Below are 21,830 nucleotides of genomic sequence, written 5' to 3'. Positions count from 1 at the left end.
TGATGAAGGCTTTGAATATTCACTCCAATGATCACAGACGTGACACACGGGATGCGTTTCATTTCAGCCGCCTCCTTCCCCCCTTTTTCATTTCTTTCTCTCGGTCCCCTTTTGTTACATTTGAAATGAAATGTTTTTCAATGACTTGCCTTCCTGGCGTCACATGCTGGCAGGCGTGTACGTTATATATCTTATATTCTTCTTATTTTAACTGGCTCAGGACGATAACTCCGCCCCTTCTGGCCCACTTTCATCCCATTTCCCTCCTCGTCTCTTTCTTCTGCTGACCCCCCCTCCCGATACCTGCGTTTGCTCAAACGTCTGTGGGTTATTACCACATGCCTGGAGATGGAGGAGGTGGGTGATACGGTGCCAGGTGGTGGTGGTGGTGCTGGTGGTGCTGATAGCTGAAGCAAAGATACGCACACTCAAGCGCCCTGCTGTAGTTTTGCACAGTGTGGTGTCCTGTTTTCTACATGATGGAACACAAAGAGCCCGACGCGACGCCTACCTGGGACCGTCTGCTCCTGCAAACGCCCACGCAGGCGTGCGCGTGTGTGTGTGTGTGTGTGTGTGTGGGCGAAAAACAACGCTGCACTGTACTTATTGCTATGTGAGTAACACATGTTTCACGGCTGGCGTGGATAAACGGAGGCCCTGTCACCGCGATGGAACGCACCCTCTGTGGCACGATTAAAGGACGCACTCCTTCTGCGGGCTTTGATTCTGGTATGCTGGCCGTCCACATTGTACCCTCATGCCAGTCCACCCCCCCCCCCATTCCTATCAGCGTCTGGTATCCTTGTTATCTCTGCCTGTCAGACTCAATCTTCATGTCACCGCGCTGCTTTTCTGAGCTGCCCTGACTGAACGGTGAAGGATTTCCTTTTCTCTGTCTGTGGCCGGCGTTGAATCCGATGCTGTTGTTGTAACTAATCTAAACGTACGACCACCCGGACGGCATCAAGAGGAAAAGCCGGACCCGTCACGTGCTTAATGGTGGTTAACCGGTCGCGCACCAAGGAAAGGCGGCGGCGTTTGACATTTGCTTTATCCGAAGCGCCGTGGATCGTTGCGACTGCGCGCAGATCTCACGGGAGGCCGGCGCGTGACCTTCGCCGCGGACGCTTCAAAAGGAGGGGAGGCCTTGGTGGTATTTTCATTTGGCCGTGTTTTCTCCTGAGAAAGGAGGACACGGCACCGTGTGAGCGGAGGAAGTTTTGGGAAAAGAGGGAGAGGGAGGGAGGGAGGGGGGGGGAGAACAATGTGGCTGAGGCATTTTTCCCTCCACCACAACGTCTGACCTCCCCCCCGCCCCTCCCCGCATCCTCGCGTTACTTGTCTTTGTCTCTTTCGCCGTCCATGACGACGTCCCGCTGCTTTTGTCTGTTTGTTTTTTTTCGACTTTGCCGTCTCGTCATGCAAAACCCTCCAGGTCTTACCTGCCCCCCCTCCCCCCTCCCTCCCTCCCTCCACCCTCCTCTCCTTCCTCTTCATCAGCACACGGTGTGTCTACCTTCCGTCTCCCGGAGTCACAGGACCGTGCAGGTCGGGGCGCGTGTTGTTTTTTGTGTTCTCTCGGGTTTCACACATTCCAGATATTATCACCCGGCTCCAGTTAGCTTAGCCGATAGCATCTGCACGGGACGAGTCAATCACTTAGCAGCCGGTGGCGGCTCGTGAGCTCGTGATGGACGACTTTGTTCTCCCGCCAGTGGTTGTTTTCCGTTTCGCCGCGTGTGGCGAGTGTCCCCCTGATTCACTCCAAATTTGTATTTTCCCTTTTTGTCTCATCCGTTGTGTCCAATTTACTTTCTAATCACAAAACCACCCGAGCAATGAATGAATGATGATTTGACGAAGCGTCAATGTGAAAAACGGCGCCCGGTGGGAAGCCGGTCCCCGTTTTATGAGGATTGGAATTCTGCACCTGCACCTGAAGGTCTCCGCTGAGCCTCGACGTGTAAACGCGTTGGACATTTTATTTATTCAACAAAAAAATAAAATGGAAATATGGCTTCATCTAAACGAATCCACGCTTGGGAATGAAATTATTCACGGCTGACATTTCCTTTGCTTTCATTCTGTCATTTTCCAGCTCTCCTCTCGCAGGCCTCTCGTGTCACCAGGTAACTGGAGGACGCGGCTCATTGTGCGTCCCCTGCGTCCGTGTCCAACCCGCCGCGGGCGCCTCCCCGTCCCCGCGGGCTCCCTGTCGGCAGCCCGGCTTTGATGTCCGAGCCGCAATTTATTCGTCCGTCTCCGCGGACTCCCCCCGCTGTCCGCATAATGTCAGGCAATCAATAATAATGTGACCCACCTGTGTAGCCCCGCCTACCCGCGGCTTTAGTTACCCCCCCCCCCGGCCTCCAATCCCTGACCTACCCCCCTCCTGCCCCATGCTCCCCCACTTTGAACAATAACGCCTGTCTGGCTCCCAACAATAACCTCCGTCTGTTACCGTGGTAACACCCGCCCCCCCCCCCCTCCGGAGCGCAGACCGACCACTACTCCTTTTATTTAAAAAGCACTGCTCCCCACATGGAAACGGATCAAAAGAGGGTGCGTGGAGGGTAAAGAAAGGCCCGATGGATCAGCTGTTTAGTGCCCCCCCCCGCAACGGGGGACAATGGGGGAGGACAGGTGTGCCGTGTTAGCCAGGAATGCTGGCTCATATTCCCTCGCGTTTACCTTAAAATATGCGCGCATCACACGCGAGCTGCATGCCACTCGTGATTTGTGCGCTGGCTCTTTCCATATGCTGAGCGATATTTGAAATATGCGTGCGTGTGCGTGTGCGTGTGTGTGTGTGTGTGTGTGTGTGTCTCCTCGGCCCAGCCATGTACGGGCCAGAGTCTCACTATCTGCTCGTCTCCGGCTTATCTGCCCGACTGTCTCCAGGTGTTGGTGCAGAAAATAGAAACTCCCCAGTGGGAATGCATTCACCCCCCCCCCCCCCCCTCCCCTCCCCCCTGCGTGAAATACGTCCCGTCCAACAGTCAACAAAACTACCGCGAGACGCAGGAGATAAAGCGTTGTGATGCGGGACGCTCTCTCTCGGCGGCGATGGCGATCTGCTATCAGGTCGAGACGTCTGAGGAAGCCGTCTGCATACAGATGAGTGCATCTGTGTCTATAAATACAGCAGCCCGGCGGGTTTTCCTCCTGGTTGACGGGTCCCGGCAGGACCCGGCCGGGCCACGTGGTCCCTCTCCACGCTAATTAAACCCCACCGTGGTTCCAAAAACTCCAACCCGGAACGACACAAGCTTCAGACTGTGCGTCAGCTGCCGCCGAGACCCGCACACCGTGTGTGTTGAATTCAGAGCGCTGTAAACCAGCGGTTCTCAACTGGTGTTCTTAATGGGTCGCGGGCCTTTGACTGGGGAAAATAAAAATTAGAATTAGCAGCCGGCCGTTTTGCTTTTTCATTAAACTCGGCATACGTATTCTGCCTCAATCCATTTGAGAATGTTCCTCGATTTGGGTCGCCGGCTTGTCGTTGAGGGGTGGTGGTGGAACCACTGCTCCGAACAATATATTACCCGTCATCTCACAGCGTCAGGTAAGAGTGTGCCAAGGGGAGCAGCAGGGGAGGAACCCAGGACAGACGGGGAGACGGCTCCGCAGCAGACGATCTACTCCGACGGGAGAAACGGGAGTTTACTGGATTTAGAAATCAAAGAGAGGAATGCCGGAGAATAGTAATTAACTCTGAATTGTTCTATCTCAGAGGGATCAGGGGATTAATAGAGGCTTTGGTTTGGATTCTGCACCTTTCACTCTGTTTCAGAGTCTGGGCCCGCTGTGTAAATGTGTGTGTGTGTGTGTGTGTGTGTGTGTGTGTGTGTGTGCGTGCTCTCCAGAAGGCCCCATGTGTCCGTGCCAGTGGGGCTTGTGACCGTATCTGCCAGCGCCAGCGATTGTGTGTGTGTTGATGTGTGACTTTGTGCCCCCGCCTTGCTGAAGCTCGTCCAAGCATTCTGAGCTAATCCGCCGTAATAGGGAAAAAAAAAAAGGCCCGAAAGTGTGTGGGGGGGGGGAGGGTATAAGGTAGGGCTGGACGGAACACGGGTGGGCAAAGGGGGGGGGGGGGGGGTCGGGCCGTGCATGAGGTATGCCGGGCGGGGGGGACTTAAGATTTAGGGCCAGACAGAGCGTTCTAAATCTCCGGCTTAAACGCTGTTTTGGGACAGCGAGCGTGGATAAGGCGCGGCGGCGGCGGCGGCGGGCCGACGGCTCACGACCCCCAGATAGAATCGCGTCTGCGAAGCCGCCCGAGCACGACGAGCTGATTTAAGGGCCACGATTCACCCGAGGAGCAGCACGTTAGTCACATATTCCCACTTTTTGTTCGTGCCGCCAACCGGCCGCTGTCGACACTGTGAGGCCGTTTGAACAAGAGAGAGGGGGGGGAGGGGGGGGGGGGGGGGGCAGGTGCAGGGGTAATTCCGTGGGTTTTGATCCGGAGGCAGTGACTCATTCTGTCCTCCCAGTCCAAACAAAAACGGTTGTCCCGTTGTCCTCGTCGACCTCGCGGACCCCGATCGATCCTGTCAGGGTCTCATTTCCACGCTCTCTGTGTCCACGCCGCCCTCCCCCGTCCCGCTATCTGCCCCTCGCACGCAGGCTTTACCAGCCCGCTGAGCGCCGGTGGGGGCCGGAAAAAAAAAAAGATTGGAGCAATGCACGGATAAGAAAAGGGGGATAAGCGCTGCAGAGAAAGGAGAGAATGGAGGGACAAGTCAACGCGTACTCCAGTGGCCTGTTATCTCATTACAGCGGCACCGGCTTGTCACGCCCGGCTGCCCGGCCCCCCTAAGGAGCGCCCTCACCCCCTTGTAAGACCCCCTTTATTCAGCCAGCGCGCTCGTATTTCAGCTCGGGCACAATGAGGCGGCAATTCTCTCTGGCGGTCCACCGATCTGTGCATGCGAGCCGAGCCGAGGCGGAAGGGGCGCCATCGCGCACGCAAACGCACACACAGCAGAAACGATGCTTCTGGATAATGGAGGCTAATAGGAAGAGTGGATCTCCATTTGCTCCGCCATCTTCCAACCTATTCCAGGCCTCTCGCGGCGTCCCACGTGGGCGTTAGGAGAGCGCTTCGAGAGGCAACTGCTGTCAGCTGAAGTGGTGGAAGCGGCGTTCGCCTCTCTGGCTTTCCTCCCTCTTCTGCCAAAACGAAGGCTCATTAGCAGCGAAGGGAGGGCCGCCGCTAACCAGGACGGGCAGAGTGCTGCTCGGCACTGCCACCGCCATTCTACTCCAGTGGAGCGAAACACGCCAACAAATGCGCTTTTATTTCTATTCATGCAAAGGTGGAGAAGTGTGGACACTGGAACATGCTGTGAAAACACCGCCTCCATCACACCACCTCTTGAGTTTTAATAAATATGTCCAGTAAGTGACATGAACGCCCAGAGCTGCCCTCTCACCCCGAAACCACCCCGGGTCTGTTTTCTGTTCACACAGCGGCCCAATGTCAGCGTGACCGGCGGGAAGCGGGCGGCGGCGGCATCTCGGTGTTGTTTGCCCGTCGCCCCCCCCCTCTGTTACCCTCCCCCCCCCTCTCTGTTTACCTCAGCTTGTGCCTTGTGTGGATAAGCCGCGGGGGCGGGCCCTTTGTCAGGCCAAGCAGACACCTGGGTGCCACAATGCAGGCCGAGTGGGGGTGTGGGGGGGTGGAGGCGAGTGCGGGTGGGGGGGGGGGGGGGGGGGGCGGACGGATGGAGCTGTTGAGATATGAAGGCCAGCCAGGTGTGTTTGTACTGTAAATAGGTTACTGTAAGCAGAGCTTGAGACATTCATCCCTGGACTCATCGCCGTAAAATACACACGAGTTGGCAGGACGGCATGTTTCAGCCTTCACTCTGCGTGTGCGTGTGTGTGTGTGCGTGTGTGTGTGCGTGCAGAAATTTGAGACCCCCGGTGACACACGTTTGCCCGCGTTCACCTTTTGCTCACCTTACAACTAATCTTACACTCTATTTCCCCCGTCTGAAGCCAGTGTCTGTGTGTGCTTATTCTATCTTAATCAAACATTGTGTCCTCAAAGACACACACACGCACCACAACAATGCGCACACTCCGCTGGCTCGTTTATTACAGTAAATTAGGCAGAAGAGCTACGGTACATGCAGCAGTGGCCGAGGAAATGACTTGCTGGAATGAATTGATTCGGGGGGGTCGGCAGCACTTTGTCGTGACCCTTTTAGTGAGATTAGCTGTAGGCCTTAATGTCTCTCCCTTTATTTATACCCTGAGTCAGCTCTCCTCGCCCCCCCCCCATCCCTCTGCAAGTGTCTCATTTTGACATTTTCACGATGTGAAACGACCTTTGCTGTGCGCCGCCGGATGTCCCGCCAATCGCGGCGCGAGCTGCGGCCACGTGACGCGCGCGGGAGGAAGGAAGACAACGTGGTGGGAGGCAGTTCTTCTTCTCTGGAGCTTCGCTGGATCATCAGAAAATAAAATCCAACAATCAACCAGTTCGCCGTCCGTCCGTCCGTCCTCCTTTAAGGCCCGCCCCTTCCCTCAGAAGAATTTACAATCTTTACTGCTTCCATCGTCACTGAAGACCCTCGTCAGGACCCCATTATGGACGATAATGGCGACATCGGCGGCAACACGCGGCCTCGGCCGAACGTCGCATCTCACCGTGGAAATGAACTCCCTCTCCTTCGCTCGCTCCACGTCTACTTCCCCGTCCTCTGGGTTTGATGCTCCTTCCCGCGTCGGCCGCTTTCCTCCCGCGTGACCCTCGTCAGAACTTTTCATCGGCATCAGCTCAAAACTCGCTCCTTTTCTCGCCGCGAGCCCGTCCCTCCGTTGCTGCTTCTCTCCTGCTTCAACGTTTTTTTGGGGGTTTTTTTTTCGCCGAGGGCCGTTTTCTGGAAGGAGGGACTCGGAGGTGGAATAAAGGACGGGCTGTGCTAATTGGAGAGCCTGAGGCGAAGAGGGGTGGAAGGAGGAAGGGAAGGAGGCCCAGATTCAGGGGCCCTGAAACATTAAATATTAACACCTTTTCTCATCTCTGCCCCCTCAGTGACATCCACAGATTCTCCTTCCTCAGTCGATCGGGACACACACACACACACACACACACACACACACACACACACACAGGCTCCTTTCTCCCTTTCGCCAAATTGAGTTCCCTCTGAAAATGAAAGGCAGCCAGGAGGAGCCACAGAGCGGTAATTGGCCAACACACTCTGGTTTGTGTCCTTTGATTTCAATAGTAATGAAATTCCTCTTGATATTTTTATCCGATCCTGTCGGCCTTGGGTTTTTTTTTTCCCCCCCCCCCCTCTTTGTTACTGTGTTCGGACCCCGAAGGGCCCTCTAATGGGAGCAGGACTCTGGCCACTGTCTCGCTAACTCGCCGTTAATGGAGTCACATATATTGGGTCCAGATTGTGTCAGCTTAAAGATATTAGCTTTGTAAATGGCCCCCGATATTCTTTGTGACGAATGATTTCAATTTCACTCGGCCAACTCTAATGGGGGACGGAAGCTTCCAGAATACGAGCGAGAGACAATGTCTCAAAGCTACTTTCCCAGAAGCTCTTGCTCAGCACTAAAACTCACCAGCCTCCGTTTTTAATCTCCTCATGAGACGTCTTGGCTTTGTTTTGTTTCGTTCTTTCGAGCGGAGCGCGGGACGCCGCGTCAGCACCACAAATCCAGTCCTCCCGTGTCCTCCTACCATCCGTCCTCGTCCTCGTCCCCCCCCCTCAATACACACACACACACACACACACACTCGAAGCCCTAAACTCTCCAGTTTAAATGGGGCTGACTTCTCACCCCGTTGCCGAGGCGACGGGACCGGCGAGGGGGAGTCTCCTGGGAGACAAAGGAGTGTGTGAGGGCCGGAGCTTGTGGCCCACTTCAAACTGTTTGTCTTGGGCCCCTAAACTGCCGTGAGACACACACACACACACACACACACCAGGAGAGGTGTGATTTATCTGTCACAACCGCGCACACTGTGACTTCTCTAACACAACAGACACTTTGATACACAAAGAAGCGCACACACACACCCGCTGCGCATTCATTGAAACCTGCAGAATTAAGTAACAATGCAAATAATTGCACTGAGCAGGAAGCCGATGCTAACATGCTAACGCGGTGTGATGCGTAGCCTTACATCACCCCCCCCCCCCCCCCCTGCACGCCTCCCTCTCCCACCCGGGAACATTTGTCCTCCTCTAAACCTCGTGTCCTTCGTCGTCGTTCCTCTGCCTCTGTAGTCACTTCACGAAAAGTTCAGCTCGTGAATCCTGATGGAGTTAAAACGCGATCAAAGTGCCGATCGGAAACTTCACCATTTAAAACTTCACCATCTCACCACCGCGGATGAATGAAAACAGTAAAAAGCTAAAACGCTTCTTATGAAACAAATGCGTCCGTCCTTTGTCAGTAAACCAGTAAATAACCAAAGTGGTGAAACATCGTCTCCTCCGCTAGACTCAAGCTGTGTGTGTGTGTGTGTGTGTGTGTGTGTGTGTGTGTGTGTGTGTGTGTAGCTGCAGGGTCCCAGGTGTAAATTTGACTTCTACTCCGGCGGTAGACCAGTACAAGCCCTGACAGGAAGACGGACCGCCCTCCCCCCCCCCCCATCCCTCATATCCTGTGGTAGCGGGCCGAGGGCTTAGCGGGTGGCGTCTGCACATCCGGGACGCCGCTGTCTCCCCTTTAATCAGGACGCCCGACACGCCGACACCAAACACAACCCTGATGAGATACATGGAAACAGCCGAGCTTCCTGCTCCACCAACAAAGGTGTTATTTCGTTTGACTCCAATTAGAGGCCCAGATAGCATCTTGGGAGCACAATGGAGGCCTTTGACTGGTTGAGATTTACGGGACCGAGGACGGATCCGCCCGTAAATAAACAGCTGGTCACGGGTTTCCCGGGACTCGTGATCTTTGATTAAGACGCCCTAGCGGACCAATCGCAGCCCGAGTCGTCCAATAGGGACCTCGGGTCCTCTTGTCCCGCTCGGGTTGTGTCTAATCCCGACACAAAGAGCCAGCAGCGCTCGCTGTGCACACACCAGCTGTATTTATATCTGTGTACACAGGCACGATCCGGCTCTCAGTGCTACCGGATATCGCTTTGTCAGACTGAGGCGGCGAGTCTCAGGCGGTGCAGCTCTGCGCCGGCCCTGTTTTACCGTTTATCCTCTACTCGGTGTTGTGTCCTCGCTGTTGCACGAATCACGTGTTGGCGTGATCCCGTTGAGCACGAGATGCGTATCGCTGGATCCTTCTGCAGAAGCGACGCACGGCGGATCTACTTCTTACTCGTTTGTCGGGCCTCCTGTATTCCAGACAGGACCTCGTCTTCCCCTCTCCTTCACCCCTCCCTGTCCACCGTCTTTGTGTCTCCCTGTGCATGTCTCGCCCCTTGCCTTCTACATCAGGCCTTCATTGTGTGTGTGTGTGTGTGTGTGTGTGTGTGTGCAGCAGCTGCTGTTCCCTCGCTGCACCTGTTCTGGTCTCATCAGTCGGGCGCTGACGGACTACATACCTTACATGGACCCCCTGGTCGCCCCCCCCCTCCCTTTACTCGGGTCGGGGGGGGGGGGGGGGTGAAGCCTGCGGGAGGAGTAGCTCCTTTTATCATCTTGCATCATATTTTATTCCTTTTAGATTTCGGGCTCTTGAATGTGAATGTGGCTGTTTGGAGGAGGCGCTCTGCTTTAATCGGTTCGTCGGTTGATTATTTTATCCATTTATCCATTAGTTTGGTCTGTCTCGTTTCAGAACAGCTGTTCCAGCCGCCCATGAATAGGTCTTTAAACGTCTCGTTTTGCCCATTAATATCTAACAGATGATCAAAGCAGCCTATTGATTAACCGCGGTGGTTTAATATGGACGTCGCTCATCCGAGGTGCTGATCAGCGGCACGCGAGGACGTTATTGTCCTGCTTTATTTCAGGACCACGCTGAAGGTGACTCGGCCCCCGTGACATTGAAGCCGCGTCTTCTCCTACGGGACGCTGTTTGCTGTGCCAACAGCCGGACGCACTAATCCTGTTAGAGGACACACACACACACACAAACACACACACGGACACAAGTACACACTCCTCTTGAACGTCCTGGACTCCCCTGATGGAAGAAGTCCTCCGCGTTGCCGCCGCAGTGATCCAACACGCTTCCCGACCGCCGTCCTCCCGTAGAGGACAGCGGGATGAAACCAGGCTCATGTGAAAAGGAGGTCAATGGTGTCTTTCATAGACGTTGGGGGGGGGGGGGGGGGGCAGTCACCGCAGGTACGACTGGGGTCTCCTCACAACGCCGTTATCCTCTTATTTCCTTTGTGCGCCTTCTCTTTCTGCTCCCGGTGGAGCCGGTTTGTCTGATGAAGAATGCTCTTTGACAACGGGAGGAAGGAGCGCCGGGTTTGATGTCCAGAATACGACAGGAGGCGAGGACAGCCGAGAGGATGCGGCTGGTTCTCCTCATAATGAGGGGTGTGTGTGAAGGGGAGAGAGAGAGAGAGAGAGAGAGAGAGAGAGAGGAGCACACACACAGTATTGAAGACGCTTTCACATTAACTTTTCAGCACATGTGGGACTGACACGACTCACGCACAGCTTCATTCAGCTGCTCATAAATATCACGTGCATCATACATGTACTGTAAGAGAGTGTGTGTGTGTGTGTGTGTGTGTGTGTGCAGGTCGCAGTCTGACCGTCTCGTTCCCATCTGTCATTTTTAACCGGTCACGCACCACCTCACACACACTTCCCCTCTCTTTGGCTAAATCCGATTATCTGGCCTGCGTCAGCTAATGAGACCCCCATGAAGCTGCCCCCCCCCCCCCCCCCCCGAAACAGCCCAGCCACTCTCTTTCTCTCTCACACACACACACACAGTGACAGCCAACAGCATGCGTCTCTAGACTGATTGGACGGAGGACTTCCTTAATTATGCTTGAATTGTCCGTCTCTGTACGTCCATCTGCCTCATGCGAGCAGCACTCTCCACTACAGCATATTGTGAGTGGCCCCCCAAGGCTGAGTGAGGGGGCGGGGGGGGGGGGGGGGGGGGGAGAGGGAGAGACCGGCAGATGGACAAACCATGGCTTTCACTTCTTTCACCTGCACGTCATCGAGCAACTGAGCGAGTCCCCCAAAACAACCAGCGCAGCTTTTCATCAGACGCCGTCGACCGTCAGAAGCGTCCAAACGTCCTCAGTGGGCCGTTGGAGAGGAAGCTGGCCGAGGGTTCAATCGTATCCCCGTCGCGTCCGGCCGACAATAATAAACAATATAGAAGAATAGAGTGTGAAATGTTTTGCACGGATGAATGAACGTCGGATGCAAACGGTGAGCCGTAAAGTTCTACTTTGATAAATAGCCATGAGAGGCGAAAATAAAGTCTTTTTTTGTTTTTCCGGGGTTGAACTGTCACTTCCGTTTGTGTGTACATGTGTTTTCCCAAAAGCAAATTACTCGAGTGACTGAGTTGGGTTTTTCTGTGCCAGCAAGTCACCTGATTTAATGTGCTGTGTGTGTGTGTGTGTGTGTGTGTGTGTGTGTGGATCCCGACCTCTTGCTTTGCTCACAGATTGGTCCGTTTGCTCGCTGTTGGCGTTGCCGTGGAAACAGACTGGAAACACGAGACTTGGTTTTGCTTAACTAGATGTTTCACTTGAGAGCGGCGCGGATGAAACGCGGTGTTTGCAGCGGGAGAAGACGAGGAAGAGGGGATGTGAGGCGGGGGGGGGGGGAAGTGGACGAGGGAGACGGTAAAGCGGAGTGAAGAAAGGGCGAGGGAAGGAGACATGAGATCCTTTTCGTCAGATGTCAATGCCTGACTGTGACCCTTGACCTCTGTGGGTCAGGGTCAATGTCGGCATCTGACCCTGGAGGAATGTGTCTATCTCCTCTTGGTGAACTCGCCCTCTTCGCCGCGGTGAAGTGACGGCTCCCGTCCCGCTCAGCCCGTCTCTCTCTCTCTCTTTCTCTCCCTCTCTCACCCTTTCATCTCCCCCCCCCCCCCCCCCCCCCCCCCCTTTTCTTCTTAAAACTACTCCGTCGAGCAGATTCCCAGAAGTCCGCCGTCTCCACTCCGGCAAGTTGTGCACAACAAATCAATTATTCATGTGTGGATTTTGTAGTCCAGATATTGATGACATGATTAATTTAGTGTGGGGTGGGTTGATCATTAGCTGCACATGCGTCCAGAATATGAATATTGAATTAAGCGCAAAGGCTTTTGAACCGAACTCCACATCCATTATTACTGAACTGGTGTTACTGTGGAGGCGGCACAGACTGAAATATTCCATCCTCATCCTCGTAAAGAACAAGGTCCTTTCCTTCCCAACATCAGCCTCCCACTGGGCACGCTGAGGATCTCTGCTTGAGCTGCAGTGACTTTCCTTCCTCTAGGCCTCCATCCTTCCTCTCCTCTCTCCTTTCCTTGTCACGAGTTAGGAGAGTTACAGGGTTCCCTTCCCCCGCTGGAACCAGTTGGGGTCCATCCCGCTGCCCCATTGTCACATGGGACCATTTGTGCATCCTAATGGGGCAGTGAGGAGGCCCCCCCCCCCTCCTGGCGCCCTTAACCGTGTTCGTCCGCAGTGCTGATTCTCGTGGCTCGCTGTCCTGTGTTTGAGCTTTTGTGTCCGCGCCTCGGCGTGCTGCCGACGCTGCGCTTCAAGGCATTAAATCCCCTTGTTTCCCTTTTGTGTGTTTTTCTGTGTTTTCTAGTTCGCGGCGGCACTGTGACCGTCAAAGTGGCTCCCATAGTGGAGGTGCTGAAAGGAGAGGCCTCCAAACTGCCGTGCACGTACACCGTGCCGCAGGGAGCCGGCAACACCGTCGTGGAGTGGTACATCGTGAGTCCCTTTGCACTTTGACCGCACGTCCGGCATTTTGCGTTCGCTGGTTTGCTCATTGTTTGCCTCCCATCTGCCTCCGCCCCCCCCCCCCCACGTCCGACCCTGCAGGAGGAGAACGGGGCCAGGAAGCGCGTGGCTTTCCTCAGCGACGGCAAAGGGAAGAGCGACGAGGGAACCCCTCTGACGGGGAGGGTCACGCTCGGGGCAGACTTCTCCTTGACCATCTCCTCCGTCCAGCCCTCCGACGAGCTCGTCTTCATATGCCAGGTGACCGCCGGCCCCACCGGGTTCGGATACGGCGCCACTATGCTCAAAGTCTTCTGTGAGTCCTTTGACCTTGTAAACGACCTTAAAGTCTGCGTGCGTGGTCACGCATACTTTCATTTAAAGGGGGCTTAATCGGATTTAATGCATGTAATTCATTTAGAAAATTGCTTTTTGCCAATATCGCACTCTTAAGTTCCTGGAGGCAAAAGGTCTTTACAGATTGTTTGTCTACAGCCGGCAGTTGGTTACCTATTTCCTTTCATTAGTTCCCTAGAAGTCAATTAACTACAATCTAATCACTCTTGACACAATTGATGAATAGTTCCATCACACTTGTCATGTCTCATATCTCACCTTAATAACGGTGCTAAAGGCCGACCCCCCCCTGCAGACCGCTGGCTCCTTTTCACTGACTCAGCAGCATCAATCACGCGTAGCATTTAGCGCATTAGCCCAAATAAGTACAATTAATTGGTATTTTGGATTGGACTGATCAATCACTCTAAAAAGCCAAACAACTCTTTCTTCAGTCAAACTCCACGTTGATTATTAACTTTTATCCCCTCAGAGAACCAGCTCTTATTTGTGCGTCAGTGGTGTTTGACAAAGGCCCTTTTAGATTTACTTAAACCCTTAAAGTGTCCCACAAACCAGCAATTATCCTGTGCCCACGTTTGACCACCTGACTGCTCGGGGGCTCGTGAGGGATCTGAAGAAACAGAATGTCCTCCCAGCCGAGACGACGTGGTCGCAATGTCCTCATTTCACTGACTCACCGCTCCAAATTCGGCTGTGACGACATTGTACACGCGAAGCGCCTGCGCCGACCGTCCGTCGTCCCGGACGCAGAGACCCGGCAGAGCCGACGGGAGGAACACGCTCGCCCCGCAGGGAGGAACACGCACACTCGCCCACTGTTTGTTCCCACCAGCCGCCGGCAGCTGGCGGCGGGGTGAGACGACCTTGTGAGACACATGAGAGCTCGGGTGGATCCTGCGGACCCTTATCGGCTCGTGTGAACCGGGTCTCGCCGGGACCACAGGGAGCCGGATAGCCGGGGGGGGGGGAGGGTGGACGTGTGCCTCTGCTCTCTTAAATGTTTCTTCCTTCTGTCTCCCCGTCTCAGTCGCCCCCGAGAAGCCGGAGCTCACGAAGCCGTCGAGTCAGGCCATCTCCACCGGGCAGAGCACCAGCTCCGAGGTGCGTCCACCCCCCCCCCCCCCCCCGTCGCACGTGAGCACGGTTTAGGCGCTTTAAACCAACTTTCTTTCCCCCCCACCTTCCCCATGTGTATCAGATCGGCACCTGTGTGACCATGAACGGACACCCGCAGCCCAGAATCATCTGGTTCAAAAACGACCAGCCGCTCCCCGAGGTCAAGGACCGGAAGGAGAGTACGTGTCGGTTGGGACCACAGCGGATAAATACACCGCCCGATGTAGTGTCACAACCAGGACCTAATCTGTGCCCCCCCCCCCCTTCCCTCTGTCAGAGACCAACATGATCTCCTCAGTGGTGAAGGAGGCCTCTGGTCTCTACACGGTCAGGAACACCCTCTACATGCAGCCCAAGAAGGCGGACAAGGACTCCGTGTTCCAGTGCACCGTGGAGTACAGCATGCCGGGAGAGCAGATCAGGCAGAAGAAGTCCGACACCATCACCATCAACCTCAACTGTGAGTTAACCAACCCGTCGTATCTGACGCTTCAAGCGGAGGAATCAGGTGGAACGTACTTAAGCTTTAGAATGAGCTTCAGGGTCACGAGAAATGACTTCTGAGGAATACAGTCTGATTAGCAGAGTCAGTCTCGTCACGTCTCCCTGATGTTCTGCTCGAGGAGAGTGATGAGGGACGAGGAACGTAAAGCGTCCCTCAGGAACGCCTTTTCCCACCCGCCGATTGACGTGTCCACCTGTCGCACGCCTCTTCTTGTGCACGTAGACCCCTCGGAGAAAGCCACCTTTTCCCTCCTCAACGCGGATCCCGTCAAGGAGGGCGACGACGTCACCATGAAGTGTGAGACCGACGGAAACCCCCAGCCCGAGTTCGACTTCACCAAAGACGTACGTGCGCGCCGGTTCGGGAGAAAGGGAGAGTTTCCTTCGTCGCTTTCGCTCGTCTCCTCTCGAAAGTCTTCTCCGTCTCAGTCCTGCGGTCTTCTGTCCCACAGGGGAAAGTGGTCAGCGGTCAGGACGGCCTGCTGGTCCTCGAGTCGGTCAAGCGCACGGAGGCGGGTGTGTACAAGTGCTCCGCCACGGACTTCGATAACATGGACGCCGACCTCACTGGAACCATCGGCCTCACTGTCAACTGTGAGTGAGGCAAAGACACACACACACACACGCACACACACACACACAAAGAACAATTGGACTCCGGTTGTTGCACTTTGTTCTCTTTTGATTAGTTAATCACACAGTAGCTTTAAACCAGAGGGGCCGGTTTCCAATTCAACTCCTCACAGTTCATCTGTGACTTTACTCCCTAATTAGATTTGATCACATTAAGCCGAGCTGGAGGCGTGGAATGGGTTTGAGAAAAATTCACGTGTCTCCCTCTCCTCCCATTCTCTCTCCCCCCCAGACATCGACCCGGTGAGCGTGACCCCCGCAGAGCCTCAGGTGGTCTCGCTGGGAGACAAGGTGGAGTGGCACTGCAAGACCAGGGCCTCCGCCCTCCACACGGTGCACTGGAAGAAGGTGCGTCCTCGAAGCGGAGCGCTCGTCTCTTTCTAGGAACGCCGTTGTTTTTGCTGCTCCGCCTCCCGTGCACTTGGACGCCGCGTCGCTCTGTTTGTGGTCGTCGTGTATCTGTTGTTGTGTCTCCTGGGGGGCGCTGCTCTGCGGGAACGCCGCGTGCGGAGGCTCTCCCGGCACAGCTGCACGCCGCGGAAACCAGACGGTTCGCGCGCGCAGAATACAGAGAAAGACGGCGCTTGTGTGTGTCTGTTGTGCGTCCCTGCAGGGCTCCGAGGTTCTCTCCCAGGACGGCGTACTGTCGATCCAAGAGGCTTCCTACCGTGATGCCGGAGAGTACGTGTGTGTTGGAGCTGTGCCGTCCGTGCCGGGTCTGACCGCCCGGGCCGGCGTGAACCTCACTGTGAAAGGTAACGGGCCGGATCCACACACACACACACACACACACACACACACACACACACACACACACACAATGTCAGTGTCAGCTTGTGGGGGGTCAGTTCATTTTATAATATATTGTTACTATAATGTAACCTTAACCCATAGGATATGTTCATTCAGTGTGTTGTAATAAATCATTTGATAAAGTTGATGATCCGATTTCCCAGCATGCACCAGTCCCCGTTTCCAGTGTGTTCTTGTTTAAAGTCTCTCTCTCTCTCTGTCTCTCTCTCTCTCCCCCTCGGCAGGAAAGCCGATGATGGAGACGCCCGCTGTCGGGGAGGTGGGGCAGGAAGGGGACGCGGTGACTCTGAAGTGCTCCGCGTACGGCTCCCCCCCCCCTCAGTTCACCTGGAAGCCGTCGGGCAAAGAGGTACGGCTGCAGAAAACGACCCGAGAAACGTTTTCCTCCCGCGTGCAATTACCACAAATCAATTAGTAAAGGGGTGTGATTACTGCTGGTGGGAGGGATACAGTCTGATTTCTAACAGGGGGGGTCAAAAGTTTGCATGTCTTGGTCTGCTGGTTTTAGAACTATTTGTGCAAAATGTTGATTGTGCGATGAGGGAACTTGACGGGAGGAATGTCGCTCCTGGCAGTCGGTGTCGGTGGAAGGAAACAAGGTGGTGAGCACCGTGACGCTGGAGGCCACCGCCCAGGTCATGAAGGACGGCGTGACCTGCCAGGTCTCCAACGAGCACGGAGCCGACAGCAAGACCGTCGCGGTGTCTCTCAAGAGAGGTCAGTGTGCACGGCGAGGGCCGACTGTTTCTAATATTCACTCAATGGAGATCAATGCGTCACACAAACTAGTTCTTATGCTCGAGCGAATTATCTGAGCTGACTTGAAGAGCAAAAGAAACTAAATTAGCTGAATTCGGAAAGTTTCTCCATGTCAGTTCTTTAAATCGGACGGATCAAACTGCTTTGTGATGCTACACGGGCTTCCTGTTACATCCGCAGACGATTGCTTTTGTCTGTTCGGTGCTGAGCATGTTTCCTAGCAACCGATTGCTAACCGAAGTCCGGAGGGACTACGCGAGTCTGCTAATGTCTTCATCCACGTCTCACACGCTTTCCTCCTCCTCTCTTCTCGTCTCGCAGCGATTGGCAGCTCGGCCGACAGAGGTAGAGCCTTCTCCCTTCTCCTCCTCCTCCTCCTCTCCTCCCTCCTTCTGTCAGGACTCTGTGTAGTTTAGATCCCCCCCCCCCACCCCCGTCTCCCCCCCCCGTCTCCTCCTGCCCCGGCCCCTCCATCACACACACACACACACACACACACACACACACGCATACACACTACTACACGCTCCCTCCACCGTAGTGTAATCTTGTATATTTCGCCCCCCTTGCTACCGAACACTGTGGATATTGTATATTGTTCTTCTTCTTCTCTTGTCACCTTTGTATAATGTCTGTCGTATATTTGGTGGAAGCTACTATGACTTTTTGTGGCCTCTTGGGAACAATAAAGGAATCTATTCTATTCTATTCCTTCCTTTCCTCTCTTTGTTTCTTCACCGTGTCTCCTTCTTGGTCGCCGCTTCCTTCCGACCGTTTTCTTTTCTTTTTTCTCGCTTTTCCTTTTTTCGCCGTTTCAACTCGCCGGGTTGCTGTATGTGTGTGTGTGTGTGTGTGTCTGTGTGTGTAGCATTCAGTAACCTCTGCTTTTGTGCGCCGTGTGCCTGTTGCTCTGCTCCGCTGTGCGACTGAGAAACTCTTCTTCTCTCAAAGTGCTGCTCTCTGGAAACCCCGTGCTTGAGTCAGGTCTGTACCGCTAACCCCTTTGTGACACGTGTGTGTGTGTGGCGTCCGTCTCCAGCTGTGAGTCACTGTGCGTCCACGTGTGCACACGCAGCACTAAACGTGTTTACAGGAGCTCGCGTGTTTGTGTGTCCATACTTGTATTGCCGTCGCTGAGAGGACACGCTTCAGTTAAGGGAGGAGCCTCCATCACGACCTGACACAGTTACCCCGCTTTCAAATGGTTAACTCAGCGGTTCCCAAACTGGGGGGCGCGACCCCCCCCCCCCCCCCACCCCCCGTTGACGATGCATCTGGGCTCCACCAACCGGGTTAACTGTGGGAACACGGCGGTGGTGCAGAGTTAGAGGGACGGTTTGACTTTTCCTCGAGTCCTTTCATTACTGTCAAGTTGCCAGGCAACAGGTAGACCGTAGGAACCCAGTGCCCCCCACTCCCCCGCCCCGCCCCCCCGCCCGCCTTCCATCAATGGTCCATCAGTCAGTCCATCGCATGAGCATCCTGCACCACCACTGTCCAACACACACCTTAGAAACACACAGCTAATGTAGATGGAGTAGATGTAGATGGCGTAGATGTAGATGTAGATGGAGTAGATGTAGATGGCGTAGATGTAGATGGAGTAGATGTAGATGGAGTAGATGTAGATGGAGTAGATGGAGTAGATGTAGATGGCGTAGATGTAGATGGAGTAGATGTAGATGGAGTAGATGGAGTAGATGTAGCGTCGTGTCCTCCGGGCGTAGTAATACAAGTCGTTGGGTGAGTATGTGCGTGTTGTTTTCTGTCGACAACGTTTTGGGTTCCATCACATTTCAGTTCAATTGAAAGTTAGACTAACCCCTCACCCCATCCCCCGTTCCCTCCCCCTCTCCACCCGTCCATCTATTGTCTTCATCTGCCCCCCCCCCCCACCCCCCTCCCTTCCTCCTCTCCTTCCCATCTCGCCCCCCTCCTGTCGTACCCCCCTAATGAAATGACCTCCTTCTCCTCTGCCCCCACGAATCAAACGCCCCTCATGATTACCCTCCGCCTACCACTGCGCCCCCAAAATCAAAAACTCCATCCCCATCCTCCACTGTGCTCACCCCCTTCCCCACCCGCCCTCGTCTCTCCCCCCCCCCCCCCCCCGCCACCTTCCAACCAACCATGCGTCCCTCCACCCCTCCCTCCGTGTGTCCCTGGTTGCGGCGCTGTAGCGGGCGAGCAGCAGGGGGGCTCCAGCAGCGTGGTGATCGCCGTGGTGGTTTGTGTCCTGCTGCTCCTGCTGATGGTGGCGCTCATCTACTTCCTGAACAAGAAGGACAAGCTGCCCTGCAGCAAGAAGGACAAGAAGGACGTGTGAGTACAGACGGGGGACGGGGGACGGGGGGGCATTAATGAGGAGGTGTTACCTCATGAGACTCCACAACAACTGGAGGGAAACTACGCGATGGCGTTTTGAACAAAGGGGTTCATTTAATAAATAGAGAAACTGCTGAAAGTGATACATTTAAGAATGTGGGGGGGTTCATCATGGTTGGATGGTGTCTCCATCCATTATTTGTCCAGATAATTCCCATATTGTTGACACCTTTCTTTCGTCGCCCCCCCAGGGTCAGTGGAGAAGTGAACAAGGAGGTCGTGGTGGAGATGAAGGCAGACAAGGCCAACGAAGAGGCCGGCCTCCTCAACAAGAGACCCTCCACACAGCAGGTCAGGCCAACGGGCTTAAGAGGGGCGGGGGGGGGGGGGGGGGGGCGTTCATGAATGTAACTCCTGATGCTCCAGACTGCCGGGATGCAGGAACAGCTTCAAGGACATCGGATGGGAACATAGTTTCCATTTAAGCGACTTTGTTTCCTTTGTTCAATGTGTTGCTCGCGCTGCAGGAAATGTTTCCTCCCCTTGTTCCATGTCAGCGTTGCCATGAAGGTACTCGATTCCCCCACAATGCAACACGTACGTTCAACACGTAACATGTGACTTCAGATTGAAACGATTGTATCGTAGAAAATATGTGCAGATGTTTATCAGCATCGGGTCGGTGAGATAGAGAAGGATGAAATGAAAAGCAGGGACACAAGGTGTGATATTATCACTTCTAGTGATGGTAAAATCCTCGTATTATATTTAAAGAACATTCTCTATTCAGTAATGTTTGACCATTAAACATTTTCATTGTTTTTTTTGTGTTTTTCTCTCCCAGTGATGAAACAAAGCGACAACAACGAAAGGATGAAGGGAAGGAGGTGACCAGTCATAAAGACAACAGGACCTTTCATTCACCACTGCGCGGGACAATATGGACGTTGGTGTGGGAGGCGAATCCATTGCTCGTGCTTCCGCAGGTTTAAAACCCCAAAGCTCCCTTTTTGGTTCCTCCTCACCGACTCGTCTGCAGAATAGACCCCGACGCTGCCTCGGCGGGGGGGGCTCAGTCTGCGGTCTGTTCTGCCGCCGAGTCTCACGCGGTACCTCTCTGCTTCTGTTCACCCCGACGAGCACGTGGCGGTTTACGCTCACAATCACCCCCCATCAGCGTCCGTGCTTCAGTGCCGTTTGTTCAATTTGCCACCTGTGAATTTTTGTGTTTTTTGTGGGGTTTTTTTTTTTTTTTTTTTTACAATACACCTAATTATCTCTCTTGTAGAAAAAGCTCAGCGCATTTAATAACGACAATTATCCCTTTCCTCGCTTTTGTAAATCCAGCTGCAAATGCCATCGCTCGAGCCGCCATGCGCCCGTTTTTCCTTCTCGCCATCGCGTCAGTGCGTCATTCCCCTGTACTGCCATCACACTGTCTGTTGAGCTTAACACTGTCATCTTTACCAAATGGGAGCGTTTCTGAGTGTATTTCTTTGTGGGGGGGGGGGGTGGGGGGGGGTTTGTTGTACACTGGAACCGAGGGCCTTGATTTGTGAAAGAATGTCGGCTCATCAAGTGGCGAACGTCCGTCCACTGATCTCGCCAACCGGTGATTTGATTTTAATGTTTTATATAAAGAAATAATGTGGTATGCAAGTTGTTGTTTTTTTTCAGAAAGGGGGATTCTTTATTTTGGAACTACTGAGTTTTCTTTTTTTCCCCGTTCTTTGCCACTCGCTCCGAGACAAGAGAGAAATGTTGTTGTTTTTTATTTAGGAGGATTGTGTTTTTAGGAGATATTCTCAGTTTCTCTCTGTATACTGTATATTTTGTGCTACACTGTTTCGACCTCTGTGGTGTGTTGATGTATCTTTTTATTTGGTTCCAGCTGTGTAGAATTTATAAAGAAACAAAACTCCAGAACACACGTTCTCTGTGTTTTTATTGCCGTATCTGCAACACTGTTTTATTTCATTTCATTTCCGTCACGCAGCTTGTAGAACGGAAGCAAAAGCCAGAGTTTGTCCGACAAACGTCGATCAATCGCACAGCAGACGGAAAGCAATCAACAAACAGCTTCCGATGCCTTTCGTCCGCGTGTCTTTTTCTTACGCTTCCCAGAAGATGACAACTAAATTCATACTTTGCTTGAACCAAAATGAAATCTCTTTGATGCAACCGGCATGTTGAACCCGTCCTCGTCCACGTTGATCCGTCCCGTGATTTGTTGTGACGGAAAACATAAAAATGACGGATGCTCATGTCTCAGCGCTCTGCTTGCTCTCGTGTTCAGAAGAAACTTCGGAGCGAAGCCGTCAATCGCCTGCGGAATCTCTCGGCGCAGCTTTGGACGTTGACACGTAACAGTCGGCAGCTAATCAATAGCGGCTATAATCATAATCGCACACAGTGAAGATCCCTGGTGACGTAACGCTGCGTC

General features: G+C 53.9%; 1 protein-coding gene across 3 annotated transcripts in view; it reads left to right on the top strand.

Annotated features, from left to right (window-relative positions):
* Positions 1 to 21,313, top strand: part of bcam (basal cell adhesion molecule (Lutheran blood group)) — a 31,857-nt gene extending 10,544 nt beyond the window's left edge. The window contains exons 2-17 of one of the 3 annotated variants that reach the window (XM_078094419.1): positions 12,741 to 12,868; positions 12,980 to 13,193; positions 14,265 to 14,338; positions 14,436 to 14,532; positions 14,631 to 14,813; positions 15,081 to 15,202; positions 15,310 to 15,451; positions 15,723 to 15,838; positions 16,104 to 16,245; positions 16,528 to 16,652; positions 16,879 to 17,020; positions 17,384 to 17,407; positions 18,014 to 18,046; positions 19,243 to 19,384; positions 19,639 to 19,738; positions 20,232 to 21,313. In XM_078094419.1, the coding sequence (XP_077950545.1) occupies positions 12,741 to 12,868; positions 12,980 to 13,193; positions 14,265 to 14,338; positions 14,436 to 14,532; positions 14,631 to 14,813; positions 15,081 to 15,202; positions 15,310 to 15,451; positions 15,723 to 15,838; positions 16,104 to 16,245; positions 16,528 to 16,652; positions 16,879 to 17,020; positions 17,384 to 17,407; positions 18,014 to 18,046; positions 19,243 to 19,384; positions 19,639 to 19,738; positions 20,232 to 20,234 (1,787 nt within the window). In that variant the 3' untranslated portion in view covers positions 20,235 to 21,313. The remainder of the gene's footprint in view (positions 1 to 12,740; positions 12,869 to 12,979; positions 13,194 to 14,264; positions 14,339 to 14,435; positions 14,533 to 14,630; positions 14,814 to 15,080; positions 15,203 to 15,309; positions 15,452 to 15,722; positions 15,839 to 16,103; positions 16,246 to 16,527; positions 16,653 to 16,878; positions 17,021 to 17,383; positions 17,408 to 18,013; positions 18,047 to 19,242; positions 19,385 to 19,638; positions 19,739 to 20,231) is intronic. The other 2 variants (XM_078094420.1, XM_078094421.1) reach the window with 2 other exon arrangements.
* Positions 21,314 to 21,830: the final 517 nt, after the last annotated feature.

The sequence above is a fragment of the Gasterosteus aculeatus genome, chromosome 20 (genome assembly GCF_964276395.1).
Source record: "Gasterosteus aculeatus chromosome 20, fGasAcu3.hap1.1, whole genome shotgun sequence".
NCBI lineage: Eukaryota > Metazoa > Chordata > Actinopteri > Perciformes > Gasterosteidae > Gasterosteus > Gasterosteus aculeatus.
Note: the sequence above shows the minus strand (reverse complement) of the source record. Positions and strands in the feature narration are given on the sequence as shown.